Here is a 25,539-nt window from a genome sequence, read left to right on the forward strand (position 1 = left end):
ATGATAAAAAATTTCATAATTGATTTTTAGACTTTCCTTGCTTTGTTAACATATCATCTAGGACTGAAAAATCAAAACTGCCCTAGCTTGACTTAGAGGTTAATTATAGAAATCATTTTGTACTAAATCAAATTTTATACTGATTGAATTTTCAATAGAAGAATAAGATTTCACAGTAGTTGTGGCCGTAACTTACAAATAAAATACATACTTTGATTTAGTAATAACCACTTTCCATAATTGAACCTTGTGTTATAAAAAAATGTTTTTTAAGGAGCTCTTAAGAAGTCATGGCTTTTCCTACGAGACTTCAGACTATATTTTATTGATCAAAGGTTTTAAATTTTTATACTAATACAATTATTAGTATAAAAACTTAAAACCTTTATACTAATACAACAATTTTATGTGTTGTGCTTACGTAAAAGAAACTTTATAAAACAAAAAATATTTTTTCTAAATCCAAAACTTTCCTAATAACTAAGTTATTTTATTTTAAAATATTCTTATTCGTTTCATTTGTGTGAACAAAAATAATTAGTTTTTATTCTTAAAAAGGTTTGTAATAATTTTATATAAAATTTTTAACATTTATTTTTAAAAATATAGAAGAACTAATTGAAAATCAATTTCTATAGCCTACTATTAAAAAATATTATATAATAACAAATTGAATAAAAACACAGATAATAATAATAAATTCTCTTAAAAATAATAATAAAAAGGTAACTCCCTCTTAACTTCCTCCCCTCTTAATATTTCATTCTTTTCTTTTCTAATTTAATTCGATGTCATACGGCTGCATCCACTTTATTTTATTTAGTTTTAATGTCATCAGATAATTCATCGCCCTAAAAATAAATAAAAAAATAATATAATGACCTTTTATTTTAGATTTGGTTGGGTGTATTATAAATATGTACGCATGCATGGATGTAAGCGGTATGAATAATTATTAAGTCAATTAAAAGTAATAATGATTTTACAATTTTTTTATTTTTTTGCAATGTACTTTTTCAGTGGATTAATGGAAGTTTCGTCTATATTAAGTCATTAATGCGAAATCATTTTGAATGTTGGTAGCCTGCAAATATTTTGATCAGAAATTGCTAATCATAAGGAGTTTTAGAACACCGTGCTATTTGAAACTGTGTCAACAATATAACTGTGAATCTAATTGCAAAGGATTAGTCCTTTTCGCTGATGCAAAATGTTAGTTGGGCAAGAAACACTCCTTCCGCATTACTCTAACAATAAAGCGAATCTGGTGAGCCAAACGTTTGTGCTGAATCAAGGTTTTGGGGTTAATCAAAGCAATTTACTTGATAAAAAAATAATTTCGATGATTTAAATTTAATTGCATTATATGGAAACATTGATTCTTTAAGTTGAAACGATAGTCACGACAAAAATAATGTGCACTTAAAAATAATAATAACTAAAAACGCGGACAAAATACTTCAAAGGTTTTTTTTTTACTTAAAAAAAGTACCTTTTTTGAAAACTTATTTGAAACAGAAATTTTCCTTTCACATCTATTAATTTTTGGTGAACTTAACCAAGGTATATTATTACAATTATTCGTATTGTTGCTACTACAACTGTTCCCATTTACTAAAAAATTTTTTGTTTCATCTTCTTCTAAACTAATAGAAGTGCGAGTTTTTTTTAATCTTGTTAAACTACCGAAAAATTGTTTTTGACTTCGTCGATATTTATCAATTTCACCAAAAACAAAAGATGAAGCTCTTTTTTCTTCATTACCACCCGTTGTAGTAGTAGTACCATCAGATGATTTTAAACTATTTTCTGATGCACCTGATCCAGTAGATCCAGTTGCACCTTGACTATCCAATTCATCATCACTAAATGCGTTACGTTCTTTAATGATTGCGTTAGAATGAACATTTTGTGTATTACGAATATCATGACGATTATAAAATCGTTTCATTCGTAATTTAATTGATTTCCTATGATTACCCAATTTACGACGAATATCTGAAAATGGTGATGTCTGCTGATTTTGTTGATGATGACTATAAGCATCTGCTGGTAATGACATTGTTGGATGTAGATTTGTTCCTTCATATATTTTTTTATTTGTATTTCGTGGTGAACGAATTTTTTTATTACGTGCCAATTCTAATAGAGCTTCAATATTTATACGACGAAAATATTTCCATAAAGCATGACGTTGACTATGCTGTTGTTGTCTTTGTGCATATTCTGGTATATTTATCTGAAAATGAATTAAAGCTAAGTTTTAGTGTATGTACATATTAATATCAGTTCAAAAAAATACACAAAGAAACTACATAATATATAACGCAGTAGATTGTTAGCCCTAGTATTGTTTTCGGCAAAAAATTTGTAAAATTTTTTTTTTCTAAATACTGAATTAGGTACATAATTACAATTTATAGAAATAAATTAAATGTATTTTTAAAAAATTTCCCTGTTAGCTTTGATTTCAATTTAATATTGATGACTTATGCAAGCTCACAAACTTAATGAATATTAAAAACAAATTGAGGTATGAAAAAGCATATATACACTTCCATTGGGCACTCATACTCACATCAATACAAAATTAAAATATATCGTAATTTAATTTGTATTTAAAATATTTTTAAAAAGGATATAAAAACGGAGAGGATTTTATTTGAAAGGATGTTATATTTGTTCAGTTGTGGAGTGCTTTTTTTCACATAATTTTTTTTTGTTCTATAATAAGACAAATATTCCATTAACAGTTCTCTGTACAGTTGTCTAGACATTTTCAAAGAAACTATAGATAATGTACAAAAAAAAGTTTCGTTTGAACTAAATTTAATTTGCTTTTTTCTCCCTATAATTTTTATACCAACCACAATGTACACCTCTCTCTTGTTTCACTCCTCTCCTGTAAATTCAAATTAATAATAACGCTAAAACAAGAGAGCATAATTATGATATCTTTTAATAAATATTTATGCGATGTACTGTATGTATATATGTGTGTATGAGTGCATTTAATAAATATTTCTAGACTATTTTTTGCTTTCTCAATTATTATGGTTTTGCTTATATTAAAAAAAAATATTTTATAACATTCAGGATTACTATTGCACTCAAAAAGTCAATGATCTTTTGATTTTTTTATTTTTTTTTCTCCAATTTTTTATTTCACCATTTGCAGTGATTAAGGATGAAAAACGAAGTGAAATTATCATAGTGAAAATCAAGTTTAATATTACATATACGGTACTCGTACTACGTTTACTATATTTCACTATAAATATTTACTACACTACTACAACAATTACTACATCACTACTACGATATTGATAGTAGTGTGATTGCAGTCACTCCTACGTTAATAATAACAACAATAATAAATGTTGATTTATACATTTTTTGTTTTTAATTAAAATTTTTTTATTTAACGTTAGGAGTAGCTTCTCCTCGGTGCCTTTACTATTCTTTAGATTTTAATTTCTGAAGTTTACAACTCTTTTGTTTCAGCATTCACTATTTTAACAAAATATTATATAAATGTAAAATAAAGAAATTGCATTGCAAATTTAAGGTATAGGTAAGTAAGAAATATGCAATAAAGATTTTAATATTTCATCCTACATAGAACAATTTTTTTTTTCGTTTTTATAAATTACACACAGAGAGTGAACAGAGTCCGTAGAAGGAAATGAATAGTACCGTATATAATCGTTCGAGTTTTCTTTTTTACAATCTTTGAATATTTTATAATTTTTGTTGTTTCTTTTTGCAATCAACACATGAAGACCAATTTACTATGTAGGATCCTTATTTTCAGTTTTGCTTTTGTAATTATTATTATAACGTATACTCTAGATCCTTTGTATATATAATAAAATTTTACGATACACTTACCGGCTCATATATATTTTCATTTTCATCCTCATCTTCGTCCTCTTCTTCACCATCCTCATCTTCATCTTGCATGCATTCAAAATTTAGAACCTGCAAGAAGCAAATTTCATAAAAAAAAATTCGAGGAGTTAAAGAATAAAGTGTATTCAAAGTGAAAAGGTGTGTTCTTCTACTTATATAAGGAGTGTTTAATAAAAATGAAATGCAGAGTTACCACTGTATGCAATTATATTGGCAACGTAAACATTAATGAACGCATAATGTATTTAATAGCAGTCTTAGCAGCATATTTCCTTAAAGACCAATATACTTACGATACAGTGCGGTCTATCAATCAAATCCACTAAAAATCTTTTCATCAGAATATTCAATAACTTATTGATCCGTTAGCCATTGCTAAGAGTTATTCAACGTAGAAACAAAATAATAAAAATTTAAACGAAACGGCAACATTTTAATTTCCATAATATTTTCAGAGTTTTAAAGAGAGGAACAAAGGAAGCTTTATCGTAATTATGTTTGTACTCAATATACCCTTATAAACGTAAATGTGGAAGAGGTTTTGATTAATTCTCTTTTTTTATTTTTTGTGGAAAAATCAAAAACAAAAGATCCCCCTACTCTTTGACTACAAAATTTTATTTAAACAAAAATATTTTATGTAAAATTGAAAACGAAGTTAAAAACTATGCTGTTAACAAGACAAAGACAAACAGGTTTGTTGCATAGTTACAAAGTATTAGTTTCTCTAAAAAGCCTTTACTCTAATTCAAAAGTTTGTTACGGTTATGTAAATCCCTTAATAATTAGAGAATTTCCCTACCTTTTGAGAATTTTTAAAATTATTAATAATATTAAATTTTTCATTTTAGTTCACAAACCATATAAACATACTTTAGTTATCGCGGTAACTTTAATTTTTCAATACACCGGCATAAGGAAAAAATTTCCTTTCAACTGAATAAAGGATAATAGATTAATTAAAATTTTATAATGCTGATGCACGAGCCCTCTTGGTAGTCAAAAAGCGAATAAAGAGGGCAGATAATATTATGTAAATAAAGTCAAAAACCAGGAAATAATTGTTTGAACGGTTGAAAAAAGTTGAACTGCAGAAATTTATGGAATTATGTTATAGGTAGATATTGATTTTTCAATGTGATGTCAGAAATAGCTTAGATAATTCAAACACAATTTCGAAGTTATACGAAAATTCCTGTTGTAAATTTAAAAACTCTAATCACAGATTCGCGTCTGTACAAATCGTTGTACTGGTCTGTTACTAAATTGGAAGATTGCGGAAATTTACCCTATTTAATAAAAACTTTCACTTACCTCTTCATAATCACTTGAAATACATTGTAAACTACGTGGTCGTTCTCTATCTCTTGCTTCAGTTAACATTTTTAATTGATCTTGTAATTCTTTTAATTTTGCTCTACGTGCATGCTTATTTTTAAGATCAACTAAAGCATAAATTGGTTCTACACCAGTACCATTACGTATAGATGATAAACATTGTGCTGAAGCTGGTCTTTGTCCATCAATATCATTTAATACAATATCTTCGGTATGACTTTCACCTTCACCATCATTATGAACTAAAATATGTAAATCTTCTTCCATACTTTCAGATGGTTGTAAGGCTGGATGTATACGACTATCTAAAATTTTTGGCCGATTTGAGTATGAGCATTGTAAACGTTGTTGCTGTTGTTGTATAAATAATGATCCATCATTTATTGGACTATTTGTCATAGAATTATTACTTTCAGTTGTTACCAAACTACTATTACAACGACTATTTGATGTTGTTGATGAAGAGCTCAATGAAATTTCATCTTTTCCAGGTGAATTAATATTATGAGAAAAAATTTGTAAACTTTGATGTGGTGATGATGCTGATGATGATGATGAATTAAATGGATTCATTGAATTTATAGAGAATTCGGATTCATTTAAAAAAGGATTTTGTCCTATTCCTCCTCCCCCTCCTGTTCTTTCGAGAGAAATGGATTTTTTAAATGGAGATGATGTTGATGATTTTTCTGAATTTTGTGTCATTATTCTTTTGTCAGATTTATTATGCAATTCGACGACTTCATTCTGCTTAACATTTGGTTGTTGATGTTTACAGATATTTAAATCTTGCATTTTCTGCTGAAGTGGGTAACTATAATAGAATAAAAAAAGAAAAACATAAAAAACTTTTTATAAATTTTTGATTTTTTTACTCGTTTTTAGGGTTGGGGTTGAAATTGAAATACAAAACAGTTTTGTAATGCAATATGATAAATACCAACTAAAATATTCACAATAGAATTGGAAACTTTATGTAGTCATCATTAAAAATTAATTATCAAAATGAATTTCAAAAAAAGTTTCACTATAATTGATAAAAAAAATTCTAGAGTGGACATGCCGTAACTTTTATATAAAAAAAAATGAAATACTCGAAAGTGAAATGAAAAAAGTTTTATTAAAAAAAATTCAAATGGAAAATACAGAAAGAGGGAAAAAAAATTAAATAAAATTTTTTGTAATTTTTTTTTATTTGGTGTTGAACGAAACCAGCATTTGAGAATGGATTGAAATTGAGTAGATTGGAAAACATTCAGAAGAGTAAAATTTTAAACGAAGTTTGTTCTCGACAACAGCATAGTAAACCACATTAAACTTTTACAGATTAAGAAGAAGCTTTCATTCTTAAGTAGTGGAATAGTAGCTTTTGCGTACTCTTGTGTTCTGAATAATTAAGGAGATTCGACCACGCACCAGTTAGGGCAGTTCGGTAAAATTCGATAACACAATGAAAAGTTTAAAGGAGATTTTCTTATTAAGGAAATAGTGTAAGTTTGTTCTCCTTTTTAAGGTAATTCTTTGCGTTGCAGGGCTCATTATTTAATCAAGGGCTACAAAATAAATCTTATATGATCGTATATAAACCATAAATAATTGGAATTTTGTCAAATTTTTTAAACGAGTTTTTTTTATCATAAATTTTTTTCTACATTTTACAAAACATATTTTCCCAAAAGTCTATACCTAATTACTATTATGACTTCAGTTATATGACGTAGCGCAGGGATCTCTGGTTATCTTTAACTTAAGTAAGCAAAAAGATTTCAAAATAATCTGTATAATTTCAAATTTTTTCCTAGTGTATACCAATATTGACTCAGATTTAAAGGTTATCGTAGTGCCTTATCGTAAAAGTTATATTACAAAATATATGAAAATGGAACTGAAGTTCAAAATTAAGCCGAAAAAGGCAAACAAATGCAAGTATGTACGTACGTATTCCACTTCCAGAAGTGTATTGATACAAGAAACAGTATAACTTCGGGGTAACGTTACATCTTAAACAAAATTGCTTCGAAAAGCAATTATACCATTTAAGTTAAGCGGTTAGGACTCGCTTAAAATCAAAGGTACTCGTTAAAAGGAAGTTACGACATACAAGTGTGTTACGAAAATCAATTAATAAAATTTTTAAATTTAATAGAAATTTCAAGTATGATTATTGTGCAAGAAATTTTAATAAAATTTCAAAACAAAATTTTTAAAATAAAAATTTTTTTAATATAAAAAACGAAAATTTAACAAAATAATTTTTACATTTACATGCACACATGTGAAACGCAGCTGAATTTTTTTCTTTTTTTTTTTATTGAATTTTATTTTCGTCTAATATAATCCAAGTGACCCATAATTCTTTAGTCACTGACAATTACATAAATTACAAGATTTCTAGACAACCGCACATACATATAGGAAAAGAAAAGAAAAAACTATTTAAAATTACATAAAAAAAAAATAAATGGAAAACTTTGAAATTTAGAACAAAAATTTTGAAAATAAATTTTCCATGTTTTTCTTTTCAGTTTCTGATTATTCTATGTTCTATTTCTTCTTCTTCTTGTTTAAGATTTAGTCTTGAAAAAATTTTCTTAATAATCATTTTTTCTTGAACGACAACATCAGAAAATCTTTTTCCATATTATATGGAATTTTTCTTTATGTTTTTTGTTTTGTGTCCCATTTCTTATTTCGGTTTTTGTTATATTTTTGAATGTGCTTCTAAAAATATCCTTGACTTATAAAGAATAGAGTTGTCTTCAGTCAGAAGTGGAGTGAATGTACATAAGAATCCCTTATACATATTGTTGTTAGATAATGTTTTTATTGCTACCGGCATAGTACTGCTGCAATAGTCACATCTCTGAATAAAATAAACATAAAGATAAAAACAAAAACCAAATTGAATTTTTTTCATTGTGAATTTTTCTTTTTATCTCCTTGTTATGTATTTCTTTTCTTTGTATATAAATTTTAATAACAAATTAAAATAGAATATACTTTTAAAAAATTTGATTTGTCTGGCTATTTACTTCCCCCTCCAGTTGTTTATTTCTTCGGCATTGCAACAATAACTACCCAAATGATGTAACGACAATTATACTGTTACGTTACCTTTAAGTAGATTGTCTTATTCTATCTTTATGTGATAGTGAATTTTGAAATTCATCCTAAATATATGCAATATGAAAATTAATTCAAATAAAACATTTATACAATCTGCAAAACTTCATGTTCTGTTCAAAACTTCAGTTTTTGATTACGATTAAATACGAGTTTTATTATTGCTCTTTAATAAACTATTATTATAGTCTGTCTAAAATACTAAACTATAGTTCCATAGTACAATGTTCTTATATGATTCAATTTTCAATTGACCAAATTTCTCTCATTTTTTTATATTCTGAGCAATTTATATAATTTGAAAACTAAATTTTCGGCTAAATTTTCTTAAAGTAAGAAATGAATTAGAAAGAAGACGGTCGGAGAACTGGAAAAGTCCCCCGGGGCTGCGGCAGACCAAGAAGCTTCTAGGAGATTACGACCAGAAGCGATTTGAGAAAATTATAGGGATGAGCACGAATCAGGTGAGAATTTTCATCGAGGTCTTATCAGCGCACCGTAGACAAGAGTGTGGGTGCACCTGTTGGCTGCGCTTCAAAAGTGAAGGTATTTGTGGATCCTATGGGGAGGATAAGGAGGATTGAGAACATCTTCTGTGAGAGTGTGTGATGTTCTCGTATAAGGAGAAGGTAAATACGGGTGAACTTTCTCTTCACGGCGGCGCAGTTGCGTTCTTCGGAGTTTCGGGGCTCACAAACAAGATTCTCACTCACTCGGGTGGATTTCGAGCGGAATACATAGGGAAAAACCCTCCGCTCCGAGGGGGAGGCAAAATAGATTCTTATACCTGGTCGTGGTGCACTGTTACCCCAGTTGTATAAATTTATAAATAGAGTATTTTAGAAATGTGCTCTTTCTAAGCCCTTAATTTAATTAAAATTCACTCCTTTTTTTTCTTGCTTAATTTTCTTCGTTTTCATTGTTCCACTCAATACAATTTTCTTAAGATTCTTTCTGTTACAACATCATCATATGATACGCTTATCATGTGAATTGGTTCAACTTATTGTAATATGTAGAGGATTAATAATTATTTAAAAAGAGAAAAAAAAATCGAATTGACTGAATACTTTGAGACAGTCACATATATATACGAGTATATACACTGAAATGTCAAGCCTGGAATTTTCTGTTTTTGTAGTCTAACTATGGAATGTTTTTTGAAATTTAAGTACATCTCTCTTGTTTATTGTTAACCTAAAAACATTACAATCACTTTAGTATAAGTATACAAGTGGTATCAAACAATATTTGATTTGAGATCCTACTCTTATTTTTTGGAAAGAAATTTAGGTAATCAAAAATTTATTATAAATTTATCTACCGGTAGGGCTTCGACTAGTATTAGGACTAGGCCTGACTAGAAAGCGCTTGAATATTTTTACATTTGCTTTAAAAAATTGGGGTCTTTTACTCGTTACCCGTTCGAATAAAATATAAATTTAAAAACTTTTTGACAATCACTGTAATACTGTAGTAATGAAAATTCTTCAACATATCATAGAGACACTTTTCTCATCACCCAAATAAAGGGAATAATAAATTTCGAGAAAAACAATAACAAAAAACAAAAAATTTTAAAGAAAAATGAAAATTAAAATCCAAAGAGAAAAGGTGAAAAACAAGAACTTGCAATGCACTGAACGTGTACTGCATAAAATGTCAAAAATATTTATGCTTTAGACGAGGTTTGTGCACGACATGTACGTCACATATACTCTACTTTACATTGAGATCACGTTGTACCGCTGAGATAAATGTAAAAAGCATTGAATTTCATTTAAATTAAATAAATTTTAATTTTTTTATTATAAAATATGTACTTTATTTTATTTTTTCAGAGTGTTGCATAAACCTAGTATTCAGTTCTATGGCACAAAGAATTAAGTTCAAAAATCAAAAAGAAGAACTATCGTTTGACAATCAAAATATGTGCAACTTTATACGTCATTACTTGAATGAAAAGTGATGAGTAATGAAACAATTAATTAAAATAATTTTCGAAAGTTGGTAAAGTAAAAGATAGGAACTAAGTTGAAGTTAAGAATCAAAGTTGCAGAACGGACTCGTAACAGCAAAAAATGTATCGACCGACCTCAAATTTTTCGAAGTTGGCCTTAAAAAAAACTTACTCGAATAAAGACGGTGTAACTATGACCCTGGACGGAAGCTGATTTTGACAATTGTAAGAACCGTTTATTTGATGGAAAATATTGTTTTGTTTGGGTATATAGAACATCAATTTGATATATAGATGGGTAAAAAGTTACCCGTTTAATCATTTTTTCAGTTCATGCAAAAAACTAGTTCATATAAGAAATTTTTATTTAGGCAAATACGTCATTTTATTTTTTTTCGAAGTGAGCTTGTTACAAGCTAAAGTTTATCTTGTCATGTACAATGTTGGTATTTGAGCAATTATACAACCACCTATATGGTGAGTCGTTCGAGAATTATGCTACCGAAACAAGAACATGAACGTAATATTTAATGGATAAATTTACATACATTTATGTATGTACAATTGTCATTGTAGAATAATTATATTTATCACAATTTTGTGAGTACCTACATCATTAAGTCAATGATTCATTTCAATTCAATGTTAATATTATTATAATGTAATTTTAGTTGGAAATTATGTAGAATAATTGTATCATTATATACGATTCAGAATCTTCAAAAAATTTCATGTTGTTTATTATTTTTTATGATGTAATTCTCAGAAGAAGTCATAATAAGTATACAAATAGGAAACATATTATTTATAGCTAACCAAATATGAATTATTTATAGTGAGAAAGGATGATGATTCAATCATAATTTACAAAAGATATAGAATTACAATCACACTTAAAATTCTTCGAATTTCAAACAGAAGGAATAAGAGTATGTTTATGGCAGTTTTGATTGATACAATAGAAAATATTACAGGAAAAGAATAAAATAACAATATAATCGAGTATAGTGGAACTTATTGCATGCAAAGCAAGTAACTAAGTTAACTGAAAACACAAACCACTTCATGAAATTGGTTTGCGTCTTTAACGCCACTTTTAAAATTTTAAGTAAAAATGTTTGTGTCATTTAGAGTTTTACTTGTCAGAATAACCCTCAATATTTACTGTAAAGTAAAAATTCCAGAAATGTTTTGGAATATTGAGTGGAATGTCGGAAAATCTATTGGAAGAAATGTACACAAATACAAACCATATTTTAGCGGAACTATTTCATGTTTGTTAACTGTTTATTATTTGAACTTTTACCTGTTTCGTAATGTTTACCCCTAGCTTCGTTAAGATAGAAAAAAAATCATAGTTGTTGTTAATATTGCAAAAAAATAATAAAAATCACTTATGAAAGTTACTAATATTGGGGCCCATTTTACGACAATCCGTTTCTTCATCCTTCGTTTCAAATTAATTCTTTGTTTATTTTTTCCTATGTAATCATTTCATTTCTTTGTTTTTTATTTTTCATTAAACAAATTGAAAGAAAAGCCTTGCCAAAATAAAACCTCATTTTTCATAATTCTGATTTAGATCAGAAAAAACTTATTATAAAAGAAAATAATCACAAGCATCCCATATATTTTATACTATTGAAAAAAAAAGCCCCACTACAAAAGCTCTTCTCATTTTATTTGCAACCCATCTTATGTTATAAAAAAAAACAAAAATGATTGTAAATTCATCAAAATAAACATGTGCTCTGAATAGTAGTGGTGGAGTCAAAATAAACAAAAAACATACATAAAAGTTACAAGGAGAATAAACATAACTTTTCTATTAACTTTAGACAACAGCAGAAAAATAGAAATAAAAGAGTTATTTAGGTAAAAAAAATATAAATAGGAACACAAAAACAGTAAATAAAAGTAAGTGGCTTACAGTTTATTCACCATCATGATAAGTTAAGCATCTACTTACTCCAACTCATTCAAGATTATTAGAAATAAAATATGTAGATTTGAATAGAATGAAAAAATTTTACAACAATCTTACCGCTTATTGTAAATTTATTCCTGCACAATTTTTTTAATGGTTGGTTTCAGAACGAAATAAAAAATTTCATTCAAAAGCGGATCCTAACTAGCAAATTCTTAGCGTAAGTAAGAAACGAACTGAGTTGCTAAAAAGTGAAAACACATAACTAACTGCACAGAAAGTCACTGTGATATTTTAAACATTTCGGTATTTAAATATAAAGAAAAACAGAAAAATTTTACAATTTCGAATAGTTTAATCCTGCACCCTATTTTTACATATTTCGCCGCGACATCGCAAACTACACTTTGTTATTTTTTCCAAAATCGCAATCGGGCCACATTATCAATATAGAATGTAAAGATATGTATGAAAAAGATATTTCAAGTACCATCTATAGAGTAACTAAGACATTGGATCATTGGAGCACAAACAAATAGTGATATGTGCATTCCTAGATATCAAGGGTATCTTCGACAACATCTCGGCCGTTACAATTTGGCGGATCTTGCGAGACACGGACGTGGGTAATATTACTCTTTATAGATGCCATGACAAAAGCTTAGGCCATCATGGTATGCATCCATAGGGCCATCACGGTATGCAAGACTGCCACGGGAAAGTTTTGGGAATGTAGCCTTTTTTTCAAGAGGTGGATATATGCCATGATGCTGTTGCCGCTTCTTATATACGGGGCCGCGGCGTGGAGAGAAACGAATGTGTTCGTACAAACAGGTTTCTTGAATTTATTAATACATAATAACTCATCCTACAAAACTATAACCGATTCTTTCCTCGAATACCGCAAACATTTTTCCACAACCAATCTATACCGATTAGATTTTTTAAAAATAGAACAAAAAAAAGGATTCATCTGTTTTTTATTACTGATTTGCTTATGTCTGTTATTCCAAACATATTTTCATATATACATATACATTTTTTCCTATTCTAAGGGTTATAAAAAGAAAATATAGCATTTAAAAGTTGTTTGCACTCTAAATGTACTCGTTCTCCTTTAATTCTCTGGGTTTATTCATTTATCCATAGAAAAATATTCCATGTATAAATATATTTAAATAAGAAAAGCAAAAAAAACAGTGTTTTATCCTTGTACACATATCCTTTCTATATTACATTTAAGAAAAAGATGACATGCATTTTTATTAATAGTTATATGAGAAACTTCAAGAAGGGATAAGTATAAATTGCATCAGTTACGAAACAAGCAAAAGAAACTTCAGATAAGATGACAGAAAAGTTTTCAACTTTTTTTTCTCGGATTCTATATTATGTTGATAAGAAGAAGTCAAGGATTCGAAAAAATAAAATTAATAGTTCCATTTTATATTATTAAATATAAAATTAATTTTCGTAATTTAATGAGTTTTAAAAGAGTTTAATAAGTTCAGTTTGAGTTTTCAGAAAAAAAGACGATTTTTCTTTATCTTCAAATCAGATTTTTACTACGCCAATAGTGTTTCTTGGCCTCAATTTATGAATTGAATAGTAAGGTTGATTATCATAAAAAATTTTGAAAAAGTTAAAAAAAATTTAGTAGTTTTGAAAAATTTAGTTGAAGTAAAATGAAAATCAAAAAACAGGAAAAGAAACAATTTGTTCCGCTCTAATTTCAACACAATCGAAAAAATTTTAATGATCATTTGGGAATGGCACCAATCAAGCCTAAATATTACGCGAATACCAACGAAAATCGAAAGAGTTCTCAATAACCAGATTTCTTGAGCGAAAGTTTGACTCAATTTATATGACCTTCAAATTGGATTAGTTTTGTAACACCGGATGCGAACAGAAAGTCTGCGATATATAAAAGATAGTTCGATAGACTGTAAAACTTGATTTATCTTCGATGAAGAACAGGAAATTTTTAAGTTAAAATGGAAAAATATTTAGTAGACATCCTTATTCGAACCCAGTTCTTAAATTCGTTAAAGGATTTTTGTTCTATTCACCGAGTGATATTGTAACAAGGTTTGCTCGTTAGTTCGACTCACCGGTCTAGCTTAAAAATTCAAAACTGAATTTTCTTCTTATTTGCCACAAAACGTCAAACATTTTTCGTTGAAAAATATTGTTTTAATTTCTTCTTACCACAGCATTGTGTTTGGAAAATTTTTTAAATTTCTCATGCAAATAAATTTTACCAAAAATTCACTCACTGTTGTGGTTTGCATTCCCAAATGCAATTTTCTTACGAATTAAATATATTCTTTTTTAGAGTTTCTATAATAATCAACAACAAATTTTACTGTTATCCTTGAGTCCTTCAAATAATGTAAACCAGCATGGTTTCATCTTTTTATATATTACGTGGGTGATAGACTTTCTCTATTTGGAAGAAATTGTGTTAAATCTTAAGCAAAAAATATCTTATGAATTACTTATGCATAAGAACACTAGGTACTTGAGATGAATCGAAAATTATTTTGGTCTAAAAATATATTTATTTAGAAAAAGGATTCAATTCAAATTAATTTATTTTTAGTTTATACAAATTTTGAAGATGCCATGAAATATTTATGTGAATTTGTTTTTTGAATGTGTACACAAATGTTTGTTTTTGCTTGATTTATGCAAGTGTTTTTTTTGTGAAATATAAGAATTTGAATTTCAAATTTCAATTCATAAAATCCAGTGCCATACTTTAGAGTCAAAAGAAATTATAAAGAAATTAAATTGAAGAAAAATTATCCGGGTCCAATAGGCGAATCATTTATTTTTCCGACATTAACAAAGAGAACCGCTACTAAATAACTTCCTTAAGATATATCCTTTTAATAAATAATAGTGCCTCTTTAATACCTCAAGTAGCTTTTCTGCCTCAAGAATTTAGGGCTACAAGTTCCCTTTTCTTCCATTACTATAAAAATATTTTTCGCTTTCCTCTAGATAAAATGTAATCTGTGATTTTTGAACCATGACTTCAAATTTGACATGAAAGAGACAAGGTTACAACGACTTCTCTATTCTTACTCCTGTTCCTAGAAAACACAATGCTAATATATTCAAAACGTAACATTGTTTTTTATACACTGTATTTTTTAGAATACAAAACAAGCAATAATTGAAATTTTTGTAATGTTCTCGGTATTGGAGCATATTTACGGAACAACTTCATTTCGTTTATTCCAATTAATTAGAACAGCAAAACCATTTTGAATAAAGAAAATCCTCTTAAGAAAGATTATTTTTCTCCATGTACAAATGTATGTAGTATTACACCAAAATTGACCGCAGTGCACAGAACAATGTTAAAATATCCATAAAATTCACAACTAAAAAACAAATTTCACCTCATATAATAACGATATTACGAAAATTAATCGAAAATAAAAACTAAATTCGTTTCCAAATTCAAACGAAAACAATTCAACTAAAATTCAGTCAAAAATGGTAATATCGGATTTCAAATTCAAAAGCAAAAAACCTTATAAATTTTAATGGGTAAAATCCAAATCGTTTAGTTTACTCGCTTCAAAGAAATTCCATTTTAAAAATCTATTTGAAAACATCGACAATTCGAATCGAATAATTCTTTTTCTTTTTCTACTTTTAAAAAAGATAAAGTTCCCAGAATTTACACAGACGTTTTCAAGGAGCGGTACTTGAATTTCATTTTTTTTAACACAAAAAATAAAAAAATAAAAAATCAAAAAAATACATGCAAAAAAAAGTTGTTACAATGGAAAACAAAAAATCTTTAATTTTCGTTCAATGAACTTTGATTACCAATTTCATATAATATATTCTTAATGGTCCATTGCTATTACAACTTACCATTCATAAGCGTCGTCTTCAGCCTTATCCTTTTGAAAATCATCAATTTTCTCATAGTACTCAGCTGACACACCAAACATTCGATTCTGATTTAAATCTCGTAAATCATTAGCACTATTCGTGAAATTATTTTTATTTATTTTATTACAACTATCATTTTTATCACCATTATTACCATCATTAATATTTTTATGTAAATTTTTACTATCATTATTATCACCATTATTTTTATTTTCATGATTATTATATTTGATAGGACTATTTCTATTGCTATTATTACATTCACTATTACTACTATTGTTGCCACTATTATTACTATAACTAGTATTACTATCCGTATTACAAGTATTATTACGATTAGTTACAGCAATAATGATATCCTTTTCATCATCATTATTAAATATTGGATTATTATCCTTAGTCATAATATTATTTGTTGGCATCATTATAGGAAAAAACTGATTAGAATTTCTTTTATCGTTATTTTTTATAAATTTATTTTGCCCATTACAATCACTATAATTGTTATTATTATTAAATAGATTTGTGTCACGATAATTATTGTTATGATAATTATTATTAATATTTTGATTTAAATATTTCTCCGATTGAGATTTTTTATTTTCACACTTGAATTTATTATGAAAATCACTGTGTTGCTGCTGTTGATGATGATGATAATGATGATATTGATTATTATCATCTAAATTATGAGCACCAATATAATTTTGAAATTGACTATTACTATTATTATTGTAACTGTTATAATTTATAAATTCTATTTGATTACAATTTAATAAATTTTTCCGTGCTTGTTTATTATCAATATTATAACGTCCGTTTCCTTCCTTAAGTGAAACGATACTGGCTATACCAACAGATGTTCCAGATGCTGTTATTATTGATGATGTTGATAATGGTAATGAAGATGATGATAATGATGGTTTTACCTTATTTACAATAGGATTATTTACAATATTCACAATTGATGAACATGGTGATGTTTTTGATACTGTTGTTTTTGCTGTTGATGATGGTGTTGATATTGATGATGACGTTATTGTTGCTGTTTTTGTTGATGTTGTTGCTGTTGTTGATGTTGATACAACAAATGAATTTCTATCATTTAATATATTAAATGTTGAATTTGCTGTTACTGTTGTTGCTACGTTATTTGCACTCCGGCTACGACTGAACATACGATTGATGCGAGATACTTCATCAGACTGATGCAGATTTTGTTGTAGCATCCCGGAGGAAAGACGTTTTTCATGCAGACGGAAGTTTCTTGCCCTTTTTTTGTTATTTTTATTTTGATTTTTTTTTTTCATTTTGTTTTATTTGTGTTGTAATAATGTTGTGTAGTACGGATAAAGGTATACATAGAAAAAAAAGCAAATAAAAATTAAAAAGAAAAAATATAGAAAGCATAAAAATTTTTTTTTACGTTTTCACGTTTTTTTTATGAGAATTTTTTTTTGTTTTGTGAAATTTATAAAAAATTCATCTATTCAAATGAAAGGGAATGAAAAACATAAAAAGAAAGAAAAAGAATGAAAACTGAAACCAAAAAAATTTTACCGTCTCCATTGAATACTCCAGAATAAACTAACGTGCACATGTGTTCTCTGACATTCAAATTCAATTGGAGTCAGGAGTTTAGCGCTTGAAAGTTTTCCAGATATTTAGAATCTGTCTTAAATATGGTTATGTGGATTCAAAGCAAACAGTTCGCCGTACTTAAATAATCACTAAATTAGAGTAGGAACAGCTGAAAAATTTGGATGTATTGTGAGACCCTGAATAAATTTATTGGGGTAAATAAATTACGAAGTTATCAATGTTCAACAATAATTGTTTCAAAAGGGGATTTGTGGAAACGTACCACTTTGCTAAGGAAATTATTCAACAAGTTCGAAACTGGCTCAAAAAGAAATCGATAGGTCACTGAATGCAATCTTGATTAATATTTTGGAAGCATTTTTCCTGTATCAGCTTCTTTATTGTTAAATGACATAATAAACTGAATCAATTTGACATTGCCAACTATATCAAATCATATGCGACTAGCGCTAAATACAAAAACAAGAAATAAACTGTTTCTATATAAAAAACGCAATACAACTTTCCTATATAAAAAACGCCTCTCGAAGGAATTCAATAAATGTATGAACAAATTTCTTACACAGACCTCCAAAACAAATGGGATCTTAATTCCTTGCATCACATTTATGAATGCATTTTTACTATATACACACATAGAACATGGAGCAAAAATGAAATAGAGTCGGAAAAGTGCCGTAAGCGTGTAATAATCGTTGTGTTGTATATAAAAAATCAAAATAATGAGAAAAAAAAATTATTTGAGTCGCTTTTTGTAAAATATAGAAGTTGCATAGACAAGTATGTACCCATTTACAACTATGTAAATGAATGTACATAGACACATTATGAGAAACAAATGCAGAAACATCGAAGCTATAGAAATATTATGAAAGTTTTACATTATTTTCTCTTTTCTTTTAGATTTGTCGGAATGAGTAAGAAGGAATTTCAATAATAATTGCTCCCTAATAGTGTTTGCAGCACATGTATAGCTCCTATCAATTCTATAGTAATGTGTAATGACTTACAATAGAAACCAAAATAAAAATAGAAAGAAAAAAAAGTTAATTTACTCCCGGTTTTTGTTTTTTATTATTCTTTTTTCATTCTGGACTTGACTAAACCTTGAAACGTAATTGACAAAAACAAAAGAGAAAACAAAAGTTCATATTTGTTAAAATACCGTTAAAATATTTGATAATCACATAAGATAAAATTAAAAAACCAGGTGTCATCATGAAAATTTTCCATGAAAAATTTATGGAAAATGCATTTTTTTTCTACTTTTCATTTTATTTTTAGACTGAGATTGTTGAAATGGAATGTCACATAAATTGTTACATAATTGGTTTGCTCATTTTTTCTTCGATTATTCAATATTAGGGGAAATAAATTAAATTTCTGTAAATGCGAGCCCATTAATATTTATTTGAAAAGTGATAAGAAGAGACTAAAAGTGAAGCAATTAATAATTCACTGAAATATTTATGTATGTACACAGTTGTATTATGAAAACGTGTACATGACAATATTTTACATTCATATTATACAGATCCATTCAAGATAATGCCAAAATAAAGAATATGATAACATTATAAGAAAAATTGAAGACATTTACGGAATTGAAACCATTATTCTTATATGGTATACATCATTTAATCTCTGAGCTGTATAAGTGATATTGCAGATAGCGCTTAACATAACACAGAGAATGTTATGGCTACATTGAGCTAATTTTAAGAAAGCAGCTGTCTTGGTAATAAGAAAAGTAATTCAACTGGTTGAAATTTAAATTTAACAGTAGAGAAGAAGAACTGGAGAATACAAGTATATAAACGACGAATAATCTTGGAGCAGTAATTCCAACAGCAAGATTGTTATCGGACCTCGATATTTGAGTCGAATAATAAGATTAGTTTAAGCACCATTTCGTTGATTATTGAAATTTTCACGCCCACCTAAACAAGGTTGGGAGAAATTTGAATTAAGGCGCTGTAGATGGACATTATTCTTAATAATTTCTTTGGGTGCAATATAAAAGAATCACAATACAGGAGAACATCGTTAGAATAATATTAAAGAACATAGCTGTAATAACTAATTCGTTCTAAAAAATTCTGAGTTGAACTCACCACGGTTTATTGGAAAATTGTGAATTATATTTGTGGTAGATTCTACTGTGAAGACTATACATGTTGAGATAAGATAGATATAGTCTTCACAGTAGATGTAAGTAAATATTTGCATTAATTTTTCGAACAAATATTTTAAATGCACTAAAAATTATGCACATATTAAAACACTTATTATCTACAAACTTAAAACCCTGCAAATTATAAGAGTTGTTAAATTACTTCATTGAGTTAAGAATACATACTTTAAAGTCATTATTTTTGTACACACTGGCAAACACATATTTTTATACGGACATACATGTGTGTGTGTACGTATATTAATTGTGAATAGATTAGAAAAGTGACTCCTTAACAACATTATTAGTAAATCACTAAACCGGTTATTATTGCAATTCAACATTCACTCTCTTTCTCTTCCCACGATCTAAAAATCAAAGAATCTCTGTTTTCCTTCTTTTCGCATACAATTTTTTAAACCAAGATTTCATATGTGATTGTGAAATTTAAATAAATCATGACATCTCACTTCATTCAATATGGTTTTGTATACATTTAACGCGTAATAAAAATTCATTCAATGGATGTAACAGAAAACTTGATGTCTTGATATAAAATCATAAAATAATAATGAATCAAGTTTAGAGATTCTTTTTTACAAATCCTTGTACAAATCAAGTCAATTACATACAGAAAAAATGCATTACATGCATAAATTTTGTGTGCGCACACATATACAAACGTTCAGTTGAATACGACGTTCATTAAGAAAAAATCACAAATAAAACACAAAAATTGAATTTTACACACAAAAACCATGATGTCAAATTTAAGTGCGCTCTAAATCAACAACAACACAAAAATAACAAAAGTAAATTCATAATTCACTGCTTTTTTTATATTTTACTTAACTCATCATCACAATCATTACAAACATTTATCAATATCAATTTAAAAGAAAAAAAAACAATCGTTGTTGTTGTGGCATCTTCTCTTAGGTGCATTCATTGTCATCATCAAACTCACCCATCTTATTTAACAAACCAAAAAAAAATTCTCATCAACATTTTTCTCTTTTTTTTTTCTTATATTTGCTATGAGCACACTAAAAAACCAGATTTTAATGGCAATGTGGAATACTACATGCACTAGAGTGCATATAAGAAATGTATGAGTATATAAAGACAATAAAGAGTGGAAAAGGAGTGGAAAATGCATCTAAAAAACACCTCATTAATACACCACCGACCGACCGATTCGAATGTAAAATGCAATAAAGAAATTCTGTACGATAGCAACAATTTTATTATTGTTGTAAATCTTTATATTTTCAAGTTATGTATAACATCTTGGATGATATTGATTGAAGGAATGATTTAAAAAGTGAATGTTTTGCTACCGGCTTCGTATCTAATAAATGAAATTTTTAGTTGAATTGAATTAAAAAATAAAAACATCTTTCAACTTATCTTTTTATTCAATTAATAGCTCTTCAGTTTTAAAAAATAGGAGTATGCAAATACTGTGGTACTACCAAAATTTTCAACATTTTCGCCTTGGGGCATTCATATGCATAAAGCTATTAAGTTGAAAGAAAGTTTTTAGATTTTCATTTGAAGAAAAGGAAGCAATGACCGAAAAGATTAAATTGAAAATTAAATTGTTTGATAATTCTAAATCGAATATGTGTGCGGGAAAAGATTGACTCAACAAGCCTCAATGACCTCAAAATATTATACAACAAATGGAAAACTAAACACTTTTTAAACCTAAAAGGGCAAAAGGAGATTTAAGAAGGCTCTTACCATTATAGTATTAAATTTTGAATAGGATTAATTATCTCTGATTCTACGTAAATTAAATCTAGTTAGAAGCATTGGTGTTACAAAAAAAAAAAACAAAAAATGATCTTCCACGCACTTAAAGTTCTTGCAGCTTAAGGAAAACTGCTTAGTATTATAAAACTTCTTAAATTAATTTGATATTTTCCAAATTTTGATTGTAGAATAACTTCTTACCATTTTTTTCTTCAAATAACTTTTTAAACAAAACTGAATAAATTTATTCATATAGGGTTCTACAAGAAAGTGAAGGCGTGAAAATTTGAAAATAACTTGAAAACATTTTGTTTGGTTTGTTTTTTTTTTTGTGTCAAAAGAAGAGTGGGTGCATCAAGAGTGCAATGACATACTCAATGGCTCCATTCTATATACTAATAAATAAATAAAAATTCTTATAAAATAAAAAAAAGGATATAAAAACAACAATCCTTCTAATTTAACTGTATATTTTATGTAAATTTTAAAATTTATTGGAATATAAATTATGCTAACAATAACATTATCATATTTTATTTCAAGGATTCATATGCCACATGTACACATGGTGGAGGGATAATAAGTACATTGTGTACAGACATGAGAACATTAAGATGTACAAGAATGAACTGTTTACACGCGAGCATAGAGAATGAAATCCTTATAATGATAACATTAATAAAAAAAGAAAACTTATTTCTTCATTTGAAATTGAAAACTTCTTTTCCCACATACTGAATCATTTATCTTCTGTTTTCTAATCGTACGCCACCCAACTTGGCGCTTTCTAGGCGAATCCCACCGAAGTGGACTGCAAAGGCTCACAAAATTTACTAAAAATTTGTTTATTATACGGTTAATTACAAGATAATTATGTCAAAATGAAAGCGCACTAAACCTTAATTTTCTAAAAAAAATTTAAAATTTCTCACTTATCACATTTATAGCCAACTAAAACTCAACACAAAATATAAGCATGACACTTTTTAATTCTAGACACTAGTGATTCACTAAATAATTTCATTTTTAACGAACCCTTGACTAAAAAAACATTTTCTTCAATTCATTTCCGCACCAACAACAACAACACAGGCAAATTTTAAATCTGATCTTCATCTAAATGCTTCCGGAGTATTTTTTTTTTATTTTTGTTGTCATTTAAAAAAAAAGTTTTGTATTTGTCAGTTGTTATGAAAATTATATGGTCATTGCCATAACGAACACAAAGGACAGAAAATTTAAAATTTTATTGTGACATTCTTATTTAATTTTATAATGATGACATTTGAATTGTAATAAAAAAAATGTTTATTTGCTTGTTATTTTTTGATTTGATTGTATTATACGAGTTGTTCAATTATTGCAGATATATTATAGGCTTTAGTATTGCCAGGTAATTTCAAAATTTTCCTATTTAATTTTTATAAATTTGTAAATGATGTGCAGTCACAAACTATAAAACTAAAACTGTGAATCGTATTAATTTCTCCTACACTCCCCTCTTCAGGCTAACAAATAACAATGATAAAACGACCTCAAAATTCGAAACGCAAACATTTTACGAAGATTTCAAATTCTCAACCTATAATTCTAAATGAATTCCGAGTAATCTTTTTCATCTAAAGAAAAAAGATTCTGATTTAAAAAAAAATATTTAGCTTTTTTATTTCAAGTTTAGCAAAAAAAGAATATTTTACTATGGCAACATCTTCAAAACTAAAAATTAAAATCTGAATGAAAAAACTATTTTTTTAATCATACCTTTCTTGCTTCTCACAATATGTTTCTAATTGGTCATGATGTTGGCGATTATTCCTATTACCATCGTTATTACCGCTACAATTACCATTATTGTGAGTACTACCATTTCGATGTCTGTCATTATTATGCCCAGCTTTTTTCATTTGAAATTCATTATTATTCACATTATTTGTTCCGGTGGATGGTATTCCATTACGTTGTAAAATTTTTGCTGTTGCATCAGCTATTGGTATATTCGGAGTTCGACTTAAATTAAAACGGCTAATTGAATCGCTACTATTGCAACTTTTTATTGGTTTTTTATTTGGTGGCGTTGTCCGTTGAATATTATCTAATGAAATGGAATTTTTAAATTTTTGCTGTTTATTATTATCACTGCTGCTAGCGGCACTACTATTATTATTATCCTTGTTATTGGTTGAACGTTGTTGTTGTAAGTTTAATGATAAACTTTCAACCAATGCATTTAACCATAGATTATAAGATTGACTATCATCACATCGCTAAAAATTATAATAAAATTTATAAAATTAATTTACGATCAACATTTGAAGAAAAAATATTATTATTGGAAAAAATTTGAACTGCCATTTCTTTGCATAAACTTAGGAGCAATATTACGGTGGTAGTTAGAAAAAAATTTATATACGTGTATTTTTGAAAGTAACTGTGACATTTATGTTAAGTTCACTGGAGCAGTATAAAAAAAATTGTGAACCGAAAATTATTGTCGTTATGCATACGCAAAAGAAGTAATAGCTCAGGAGGGGAAAAAGATCAAATGGTTGTTCTGGTGAAATAAAATATTTGGTAATATCTTTTAATTGTTAGAATTTATTATGAGATGCCATGTAGGTCGCTTACGTTTCCGTTTTCACAGAATTCTAACAAAATAACTTGCATTTATGCAACTTTTAAGAGCTACAACCTGAAATGGGTGAAGGGGTCGGAATAATTATTATGCTCACGAATAATGTATTTGCCTACAAATAAATTTAGAATTGTAAATCGCACTCTGGAATTGAATTTGCATTCTCTCTTTCTACTCTCAGCTCCAATAACACCTTTTTCTTACAAATTAAATAAAAAAAATACTTACAAAATTATACATAACATTTGTTGTTGTTTCAATTGCAAAACGGAAACTTCCCAAAGGATGAATTGTTGTTCCTGGTACCAAATTCAGAACATCTTTAAAACTCACCAATTTCTTGTCGTAATTCTCTTTTGAACTATACGACAGCAACAATTGATTCTGTAATACAAACCACATTTTACGCCAACCACCAACTTTCTGTTACATTGTAAAAAAAAAAAACAAAAAAAAATTAAAATTTTTTTATGTCGGAAAATAAAAACCATTTGACTGTAAATTTTTTATATAACCATTTTAAAAATAAAACAATAACAATAAGCATATGCGAGTGTTAAGATAAAAAAAACAAAAACAACAAAATTAATAAACATTTCAAAATATTAAAAAAAAAGAAAGATAAACTTACCGTTCTTTTCTTTTTCAAGTAACCGCTCATTTTCACTTTCGATGGCTGAATGTCTGAAATGGATTTAATCGTGTTGCTACCTGTAAATTTTTCATAACTGTTAATTTCTTTAACTTTTATTTTATTCGTTGACTCATTTTGATGACGTTGATATTGTTGCTGCTGCTGTTGTTGTTGTTTATGTTGATGATTATGATGTTGTTGTTGTTGTTGTTGACTTATTGATTGTTGTTTTAATTGATGTGCTGATTGTGATGTTTTTGTTTGTATTGTTTTCAATGGTAAATTATGTTCTTGTAATTGATGTTGATGATGATATTGATGATGATTTTTAATAATTACATCACTTGTAAGATTTTTATTTGAGATAAGTTTATGCATGATGAATATTCAAAATTATTTGCTTTTATTTTAAAATTTTATAATTCTAGACTGTTTCTACATGGAATATATATAGAGAGAGAGAGAGATTTGATGTGATGATAATGATGTGGTAATTACTTGAGTTTAGTGAATCAAGGTATACTTGAATTTTATTTCTTTAATTAAATATTATAAAAATTAA

General features: G+C 27.6%; 1 protein-coding gene across 2 annotated transcripts; it reads right to left on the bottom strand.

Moving 5' to 3' along the window:
• Positions 1-514: 514 nt before the first annotated feature.
• On the bottom strand, positions 515-25,506 carry LOC129605456 (myb-like protein AA). 2 transcript variants are annotated; one of them, XM_055515235.1, is made up of 8 exons: positions 24,975-25,506; positions 24,572-24,766; positions 23,473-23,975; positions 16,158-17,450; positions 5,227-6,064; positions 3,892-3,981; positions 1,981-2,239; positions 515-851 (listed from the first exon to the last, which is right to left on the bottom strand). In XM_055515235.1, the coding sequence occupies exons 1-8, from the start codon at positions 25,353-25,355 to the stop codon at positions 844-846; spliced, it is 3,567 nt and encodes a 1,188-aa protein (XP_055371210.1). In that variant the 5' UTR covers positions 25,356-25,506; the 3' UTR covers positions 515-843. The 2 variants fall into 2 exon arrangements, with proteins under 2 accessions (XP_055371210.1, XP_055371208.1); XM_055515233.1 differs by having other exon boundaries at positions 1,493-2,239.
• Positions 25,507-25,539: the final 33 nt, after the last annotated feature.

This window comes from Condylostylus longicornis, unplaced genomic scaffold, assembly GCF_029603195.1.
Source record: "Condylostylus longicornis isolate FDR11 unplaced genomic scaffold, ASM2960319v2 ptg000013l, whole genome shotgun sequence".
In the NCBI taxonomy this organism is placed as follows: Eukaryota; Metazoa; Arthropoda; class Insecta; order Diptera; family Dolichopodidae; genus Condylostylus; species Condylostylus longicornis.